The 9391-nt window shown below is 42.5% G+C and overlaps 1 protein-coding gene across 3 annotated transcripts in view; it reads right to left on the bottom strand.

Annotated features, from left to right (window-relative positions):
• Positions 1-215: 215 nt before the first annotated feature.
• PROSER2 (proline and serine rich 2) overlaps positions 216-9391 on the bottom strand; it is a 42884-nt gene continuing 33708 nt past the window's right edge. For all 3 annotated transcript variants that reach the window (XM_086334910.1, XM_086334908.1, XM_086334909.1), the window contains exons 3-4: positions 4786-5038; positions 216-3154 (exon numbers count right to left, since the gene is read on the bottom strand). In XM_086334910.1, the coding sequence (XP_086191036.1) occupies positions 2181-3154; positions 4786-5038 (1227 nt within the window). In that variant the 3' untranslated portion in view covers positions 216-2180. The remainder of the gene's footprint in view (positions 3155-4785; positions 5039-9391) is intronic.

Below are 9391 nucleotides of genomic sequence, written 5' to 3'. Positions count from 1 at the left end.
TACAGGTTGGTTCATTAGTGGCTAAAATTTGAGCTTTGTACAAGATATAGGGGTTTAATTGCTAGGGTTTTGGGCACGAAGTGGCCAGAGTAAGTCAGTATAATTATGAATAAGTAGGCAGAAAACATTATGAATAAACAGAAGGAAAGAATATAACCACTTAAAAGAAAATACCTGAGAATAAGGGTAAAATGCAAAAATAAAGTTGCTTACACTTAAGAGACATCTCTAAATTTATTTTTCAAAAATATCATTATGAGAACAAATATACTAACATATAGTCAAGTTTTAATCACAATGAAGTCATAGGACAAGAAAAAAAGAATCCTCAAATACAAGAGATTTTAAAAATGTAAGCCATTTTAAAATACTGTGTAACATGGCTTCTCGCTTTATAAAAAGGAAATAATAGCCCCCAAGAATCCTTTAAACAAATCCAACATAAACAGAAGCAAAACAAAAACTATTTTTAAAAACCTGTAAAATCAAAGCACCTATTTAAATTAAGACCATCGAGAATCTATGAGATTATTTCGGGAGGACAAGAGCTAGGCAAGCCACTAAATACTGTCATTCTAAGGAAAACATTACAATCATTTTATGTAACTTACAAGGCAAATTGATACTATGAAAAACACCCTTCACAGCACATTTAGAAGTCTGAGTTTAAATAATCTCAACAGGAAAGAAACAGATTCTGTGACAGTGGCTGAGACATACAACAAAAGAGTGTGACTGTCAAGTGTGGGCCTTCCTGGTCTATTTTTAGAGGTTTTAGACTCCAGCCTGAAATAGTTTTGATAATAAAGCTGGTGGTTACAACTCAGCATGGGAGACACTGTATGGGAGAAAACCAGTTTCATGCTGTGTAACCTACTTTGCTGCTTTTTCCCTTTTAAATTAATCCTGAGATCTTGCCCATGGAACATGGGGGCTGTTAAGACTCTTGTTTCCTTCTGTTTACCAGCCACCTTGGAACATGCAAAACTAAAATTAGGTGATAAAATTAGGTTAAAATTAGGTGATACATGACATCTTTAAAAGTGTACTTCGTACACATACAAAAAGTATATTTCACTAAAAAAAAAACCTTTCAGTAAAAAAATGAACTCTCATGCTTAGTAGGAAGCTTATTTGGATTATTAGTTTAATTGGGAACAGAACACATTGTTGAAGAAAAAGCGCTTTAGTTCACCGAAATGTTATGGACATGTGTTCTTAAAAGTCTTCTTGATTAGGAAGTAATTTCTGTGGCATCATCTCAACACTGAGATGGTTTGTGTATCAAAAGAATAGGAAGTACTTGAATCTTGCAGTTATGCAACAGGGTTTTAAGAAGTTAATATATATGTAACAATGTGTGTGCATACCACCTATATCTGTATATATGTCCCTATAAACATATATTGTGTACATGTATATACACGGTACATGATCATACACATATCTCCCAGTAACAAAGACTCTGTAGTTTGATAAGACTTTCTTAAAATTACCCCCTTTTCCAAACTGAACCCTTACATTCCATTCCCATAACTCAACATTACAGCAAATCATACCCTAAAGGCTTTAATTTTCAATTAAAAAAAAAAAAACTGGGCAAACCAAATTTTATCAAGAAACAAAGGCATATCTCAGGCTAACATACTGTCTTTCACCTTTAAAAAACTAACAAAAGACCAAAACAGTACTTTAAGACACTATGAAAATTGAACAAGCACTTCTTTATTTTCTTGAAAAGAAGGGGAAGTTCCCTTTCTTAGGGAAACGAGTATGAGATCTACACTGGCTTTCCTCTCATGCATTCGGGGATTTAAAGGTTAGATCAGAGACTCAATAACAGCCAAAAAAAAATCAGACCCAAATCCCCTTCCTCCTAAATCCAAAAAACATACGGCATTTACAAATCATAGAAACCTGTAGGTTTTCAAGGTTATTCTCTGAGCCCTTGGAAAAGGGAAGACAAGATGTGGTGCGGGCCCTCTCACGTGGAAGGCTGTCCCAGTTCGGATGCAGAATGGAAGGGGGACAGCTCGTCTACTGACTCCCAGGCCCTCATCTCTAGTCGTCAACCGGGTACCCAGTCAGGGCTTTGCAGCTGCGCTGTGCGGATGTGCACATCCATTTTTGGCTCTGCGTTCCAGGCCACCCTGCCTTCCCCGGCGCCCACTTGCGCTCCATCATAAGTTCTCCTTCAGGAGGCCGAGCTTCCGCAGGGCCTCCCGGCGGGCCTCCTCTGTGGAGCCCCGGCCCGAGAACTGGACAGTGATACCTTGGGGTCTGAACCCCACAGTCCTGGGGAGAGAGCCTGACCGCTTCCTGGCTGCCTGGCCGCAGTCCGGCTGCTGGCGTGCAAGTCTGCTGGGGAGGGCCGGGTCCGGACGGAAGGTCACCGTCTTCCCGGTGGAGACGAAGGGCCCGGCCTGGCTCTTGAGGACGTCGTGAATGCTCTGGAAGCCGTTGGCCAGCGGCAGGGGCTGTTCTGTCTGCACGCCTCTGGACTGCTGGGCGCCGCGGGCCCCTTCTCGCGTGGGGACAGCCTCCTGGGCCGGGCCTGGCTGGCTCTGCTCGGGAGAGACGCTTCTCTGCTCGGTGGGCTCGCCCCTCTGGGCCCGGTCCTCCGTCTCCCCCACGGAGAGGAAGGAGACGCCGTTGATGTTGGCCAGGACCTGGGCTTTGCGCTCCTGCACGTTGACTGCGGCCTTGGAGATGGTCTTATTGAAGTCCTTCCCCGCGCTGTTGGTCACGCTGATGTTGCTCGGGAAGCGGTGGATCTTGGGCGCTGGTTGGGCCGCATGTCGGTGCCACGGTGAGTGGTCTCCGTGTCGAGGGGCCAGAGAAGCCAGCGTCCTCCACTCTGCAGGCCTGCCCTCTTTGCACGGAGATGTGGGCGAAAGCCCTTCGTTCCCTGCCAGCTTCTCAGATATCTTCTGGGCGATGACGAGAGGAGTGGGGACCGAGCGGGGCAGTTTGGGGTGCTCTGCGGGAGGAGTGGGGGGCTCTCTCCTGGGGTGGGCTGGAGCTGCTGCAGGTGAGGCAGGTGGGGAAGATGGCAGGGCCTCAGGCCCTGGGGGGTCTGATGGGGGAGACTTCTCTGCATCCTCTTTCTTGCGTTCAAGGTCAGTGGGGTCTTCCTTTCCAAAAGGGACAGCCCCTGAAAAGTAGCAAGAATCCTCATAAGCTACGGCCACATGTAGAAATAAAGGCATCGCCTTTCCTTTCCACTGACTTTACAAAGGTCTCAAGGGATGTAATACCAGTTTTAACAGTACCTCCCGTACTAAACTCCTTCTACAGCCCCTGAACTAGAGAAAGAGAAGGTAGTACGATTCTCAGAATCACAGGATAAAAGAAGTACAAGCCAGAAGCAGTCAGTACCTGGGACGCACAGGAGCCATCATCCTGAGACATGTACCAGGAGGAAACACCACCTTATGTTATAGGGGATTTTTACAAACGGAAAGGAGGTGGGGTAGTTTGTGGTACCCACCAACCCCTCCCTCAGATCCTCTAGGTAAAGGATAGTTGGATGGGTCCCTCTCCTCTAGAAATAGAAATGTTTCCCGACAGCCTCTGACAGAGGTTACTATGCCAGCCTGTGAACCTTAACTATTAATATAGTCTAACATACCTGATCATAGATCAACTAACACTTTTCTGCACTCATATCTGCTGCAAAATTGGGAACCATGTATTTATCTTTGTATCCTCAGAATCTCACACAATACCTGCCCCCGAATGGGTACTTAAAATTGTGATGAAAACATCATGTTAGAGAATTGATGGGTAAATGGCTTACAGTCAAAAAGTGTTTTCCCTAGCATAATTATACGCTCTGACATGTTTTAAAGATCAGCTGGTTCAAATTTATCTTAGGAATTATTCTTCAGAGAAGTGTGATAAAAATGGGAAATTCATATTTAAGTCTCTTCTTTGAAAATTGAGCCCCATATTTGGAACATAAAATCAATAGTATGTGAAATTCTGTGTCATACACAGCGTTGCTTACAAAAAATAAAGGTGGGAGGGATATATTTCTAGAGGCATGTGATAAGTGGCAAAATTTGCAGACAGCAGGGTAAAGATATTTCCCCTCCTATTTTTCCCTCATCTTTTTTCAGTCCTTAACCCCCTACCCACATTTCCAATATTCTTTCCAACAAGGAAAAAAAAAAAAAGTAGAAGAAAGTTTTCTCCTTGCCCATGCCCCTCAGTTTCTTTCACAGGACTCAAGGGACAAAAAGCATAGCTCTCCTCTAACGCCACCCTGAGTCAAGCAAAATTGACAAAATAGATACTGAGCTGAATTTTTGTTCTGATCGATTTTGTTTTCCTAAACCAGCTGACTTTTCAGTTCAAATACTCCCACCTCGGAATAGGGATATAATCTTACACAAGAGTGGAGATTAAACTTCAAGGGCTAAAGTACTAGTCTTTTGTATGTTTTCTTTGTAGAATGGGATTGTTACCTGAAGCCATTTCCAGTTCCCTTTCTTTCTTTTATCCACACATGCAATCTGCTTGTTCAACTGATTGGTCTCATTCTTTATTCTCACCCTGTTGGAATTTCCCTTCCTGTGTTGTCATCCTAATATGCCATGAAAACACCTATTTGGTTGGTCAGTCAAACTACAGAGAGGATGCTTCCACCCTACAAAAAATCTGATCAGCCCCACAAGCTTCACAAGCTTCCATACAGGCTAGAAACACAGAGACCATGAGAAGAAGGAGGGCTCTGTGTCTGGCACCACACAAGGAGCCACGTCAGGCTGCTCCTGTCCTCACCTGCGGTCTCCTTCACCACCCCAAGGCTCTCAGGCTCCCCGGCTCCAGGGCCCGGCTGCACCAAGTCCACGACATCCTCTGGCTCGGAGGGAGCGGAAGTGCTCTCTTCCAGAGACCTCGGAGAGTGCCACTGGGCGTCACCAGCACACAGGACCTTCTCCTCAAAGTCATCTTCCAGGGAATCAATTGTCTCTTCAAAAAACAGGAGGACGTCCTTTTCCTCGTGTGTGAGGTACTTCAGGCTCTCATCATCCTGTACAAAATGTATGGGCGTGAGGAATGAGATAAAGCCAACAGTGGCTTCACAGAAGGGAAAAACCCACAACAACACAGGGATCAATACAGAGCCCAGGGTGGAAATCATGGACCCTCCAGTTTCCCACCTGGGGAGAGTGTACCACCCAGGTAACTGCGCCGGCACACCTCTGCCTGTGTGTCCCTCACCATTAGACCTGCATGGAGAAGGAGGTTGTCCAAAAGGTGTGGCAAATTATGGATCTTAGACAGTTTTGTTCCTTGTGAGTCAATGACAAGAAAGCAATTCTTCAGTATCTCCAGAAGAGGCCTTTTCAACTCATCGCTAACAGATACACTTGGTTTCAGTGGGGGGATCTCCGGTTAAAGATGGTGGAGTAAACTTACATATTTATCTCATCTCCCTCCAGAAACCTTACTAAAACAAAAATGGGCTTTATTTTTTTTTTAAATACAAGTCACAAAGACAACTATACTAGGAAAAGAGGTGACGGCAATATTTGGGAAGGTAGACAGCAGAAAGAAAGGTGGGAACTGACGCAGAAGACCCAAGAAAGGTGAATTTTAGTCAGCAGCTGGGGGCAGGCAGAAACCAACTTCCTGTGGTCTGGGGCTCAGACTTCACAGGGGTCAGCACAGTGTGGGGGTGCTGGGAGGTTCTGGAAGTCTGGCTAAGATGACGTTGAAAAGAGCAGAAGTGGATGAGAGGCTCTTTCAGAAGCAACTAGGTCACCCAGGCAGAAAACTAGACGTTTATTCTTAAGGTAAAAGAGGGATCAGAAGGGGTGGGGGCATCAAGCTGAGTTTACGGTGAAGAACCATACTGATAAAGGGGAGTCAGGGAATCAAACTGACCCTCTCTGGACAGAGGATCAGAAGGACCTTCTCTGGGGAACTGAATGGTCCAAGTGCCAAGAGGCTCCAAAAGATCACTCTACCAGTGAAGTTACAGTCAACCACCCCAGCACAGAATATTTATAATCAGTTTAATATCTCACTCTTAAGCATGTGCATATAGCTAATGACCACCAAGCAGGCGAGAAAAACCTTTAAGGAAAAAGACACATCAAAACAAGAAGGAAAAAAAGGCAACTTACAAGAAATAAACCATGCAGAATGCTGAAAATTCCAAGAAGATCATGAACATTCTCAGAGAGATCAGAGGAGAGACTGAATCCATAAACTAGAATCTGATGCTACTTTAAAAAACTAAAAGAAGAAAAGAGCTCTTAGATATTAAAATGACAGGAAAAAGAGAAAAGCCTAGAAATAAACTAGAGTAACTGGAAAAGCACAACAAAAAAGTAAAAAAAAAAAAAAACACATTTTTTAAAGCAGAAAATTAGAGAATATGTGTGGGAGGGCCAACAACTGAATAAGAATTCCAGAAACAGGAATCAGGAAGAACAGAGGGGAGGAAATGATCAAAGTAAACAGGCAAGATAATTCAAGGAAATGCCCTTAAACAGAAGGATGCAAGTTTCCAGATCAAAGGGTTGTGAGAACGACCTGATAAACAAGTATAAAACAGTGCTACACCAAGGCCCACCCCTTGAAGTTTCAGCCACAGGAGATCAGTTATAAAGTTATAATTAAAATGGTATTTTATCAGTGTACAAACGACGAATGAACAGAAAAGAGAACCTGGAAACAGCCTGACCCATGCACTGTCACCTGATTTGCAACCAAGGAACCTGCAGTGGGCAAACACTGATCTTTTCAAGCAGTTGTGCTGGAAACAGTGAATCGTGACCTCACACCATCCACAAAAGTTCATTCTGATGAACTGTAATGGGCCTTCAATCTGTTTTAACAGACCCTCCAGGTAATACTGATGCACTAACATTTGATATGCATTGATCTGGTTTATTTTCTCTCAATAACATCTTGGAGTTTCCAGTACACAGATTTTACGCAGTTTTTGTTATTTCTCTTCTTAGGTATTTGATGTTTTGTGATGCTATTAGAAATGGCATCACTTTAAAATATTTGTATTTATTTATTTGGCTGCACTGGGTCTTAGTTGCAGCATGTGGGATCTACTTCCCTGACCAGGGATCGAACCTGGGCCCCCTGCATTGGAAGCGGGAATCTTAGCCACTGGACCACCGGATCACTCAGATATGGCATCACTTTTTAATGTCTTCTAATTGTTGCTGGTCTGTAGAAATACAAGATATACTGACCTTGAAATAAGTAAATTTAACAAACTTGCTGCACAATACTAAGTTTGTAGGTTCTTTTCAGTATTGTGCATATACAGTGGTGTCTGTAAATGAAAGACTTTTATTTCCTCCTTTCCATTCCTCATGCCTTTCATTTTTTTCATTTTGCTTTATTCTACCACCAGGGTCCTCCAGTTAGCTGAACAGGAGTGGCATTTTTGTCTTTTGCCCAATGTTAGGGAGAACGTTTTCCATATTTCACCATTAAGCACAGTGTTTGTTGTAGGTTTTTTTAAAAAAATGATATTCATCAGATTAAGAAAGCTGTCTTCCAAAAAAAAAAAAGAAAGCTGTCTTCCATTCCTAGTTTGCTAAGTGTGTTTTTCTTTAAAATAATGAATGGGTTTTAAACTCTGTCAAAGGCTTTTTCTTCCTTTGTTGCAGTGGGTCTCAGCTAGGAGTGATTTTACCCTGCATGGGCACTGGCAATGTCCAGAGACAATTCTGGTGTCACAATTTTCTCTTAATTCTGTTAATGCACTGAAGTACAATGATTGATTTTCAACTATTACCAACCTTGCATTCTTGGAATAAGTCCAACTTGGTTGTGATTCTATCCTTTTTATACATCACTGAATGTGATTTGCTAATATTTTGTTTAGAATTTTTGCATATATATTAACAAGACATAATAATTTTCATTGTCATCAGGTTTTGTATGTATTTCCTTTTTCAACTTTAAACTTAGAAAATAGTGTGCTCTAAGATTTTAGTTCACAGAATATCTTTTTGCTCCACTTCTTTTAAAAAAATATTTGTTTATTTATTTGGCTGCACCAGGTCTTAGCTGTGGCGCTCGGGATCTTTGATCTTTAGTGCAGCACGCGGGATCTTTAGTTGCATCGTGTGAAGTCTTAGTTGCGGCACGTGGGATCTAGTTTCCCGACTAGGGATCAAACCTGGGCAGCCTGCATTGGGAGTGTGGAGTCTTAGCCGCTGGACCACCAAGGAAGTCCCTTTGCTCCACTTCTTCTGAGGCTGAGTGGGGTTGGGGAAGGAACAGACTGATTTTAAGAGCAAATTTTTTTCCAGTTGAAATTGTAATAGTTTCATATTAACTAGATCTCTCTAAGTTTGTCAGCTTACATACCTAACAGTTGTGTAGCCCCTAAAAACTTCTATTTTCCTTCTAATAAGAGGCTTGGTCTGAAGAACATTAGGAGAGTAGCAGGATACTATAGGGGAAAATGGGCACAATGCATTCCTTATTTAATACTTTTTATTGAGCACTGAACCAAAGAAGAGAGGAGCAGATTTTAAAAGAACTAGTGTAATATCTTACAAGTTCTCTGTGTCTACAGAATATTTGACTAATGGGTTCACTCTTTATTCTGAGAACTCCAGGATCTGGCCCTACCTAGCTTTTAAATGTCACTCCTACTTCTTTCCCCTGTCTACTCTATAGCAGGGCTGATAAACTTTTTTCTGTAAAGGGCCAGATAATAAACATTTTGGGCTTTGCACTCTTAATGGTGGCAACTGTTCCACTCTTGTCAATGTGGTGTGAAAGCTACACGAGATATGTAAATGAATGAGCTTAGCTTTGTTACAATAAAACTTTATTTACAAAAACAGGCTGGGGGGCCAGATTTAGTCCACAGGCTGGGGTTTGCTACTTCTTGCCCTATGATCAAATCAAATCACTTGCTATTTCCTACACCTGTTTCTCTGTCAGCAATGCCCATGTCTACACAGCCACATCTACCTGTCCTTCCTGATCCAATTTAAATGTCACCACACCTCCAGCCCACTCCCGTAACATCCACTGAATCATGCATTCAAATATTTGAGCATCTAGTAAGCACTGGGCAATGTAAATACAAGGGTGTAAATGATGTTCTTGCTGTCTGGTTTAGTCCCTTTAATGAGGGCTTCAGACAAGAAAATAAACACTTACTTTACTGGGTGGAAAAGACTATGACAAGGTGACTATGGGGTGTTAGAGAAACACAGAATGGGCATCAGTTCACACTTTGGGGACAAGGAGTCTGATATGGAAAAATTCTGGAGAAGAAATGATTGTCACTAATATTGAAGAATTGGGTGAAAATTAAACAAAAAGAATCCAGGGATATGTATTTTGGAGAGATCCTGTTGGCCGTAGTGTGGAAAACAGGAAAGAGTTC

The sequence above is a fragment of the Bos grunniens genome, chromosome 13 (genome assembly GCF_055505025.1).
Source record: "Bos grunniens cultivar Pamir isolate PY7600 chromosome 13, Bosgru_T2T1.0, whole genome shotgun sequence".
In the NCBI taxonomy this organism is placed as follows: Eukaryota; Metazoa; Chordata; class Mammalia; order Artiodactyla; family Bovidae; genus Bos; species Bos grunniens.
This window is presented reverse-complemented; position numbering and strand designations above follow the sequence as displayed.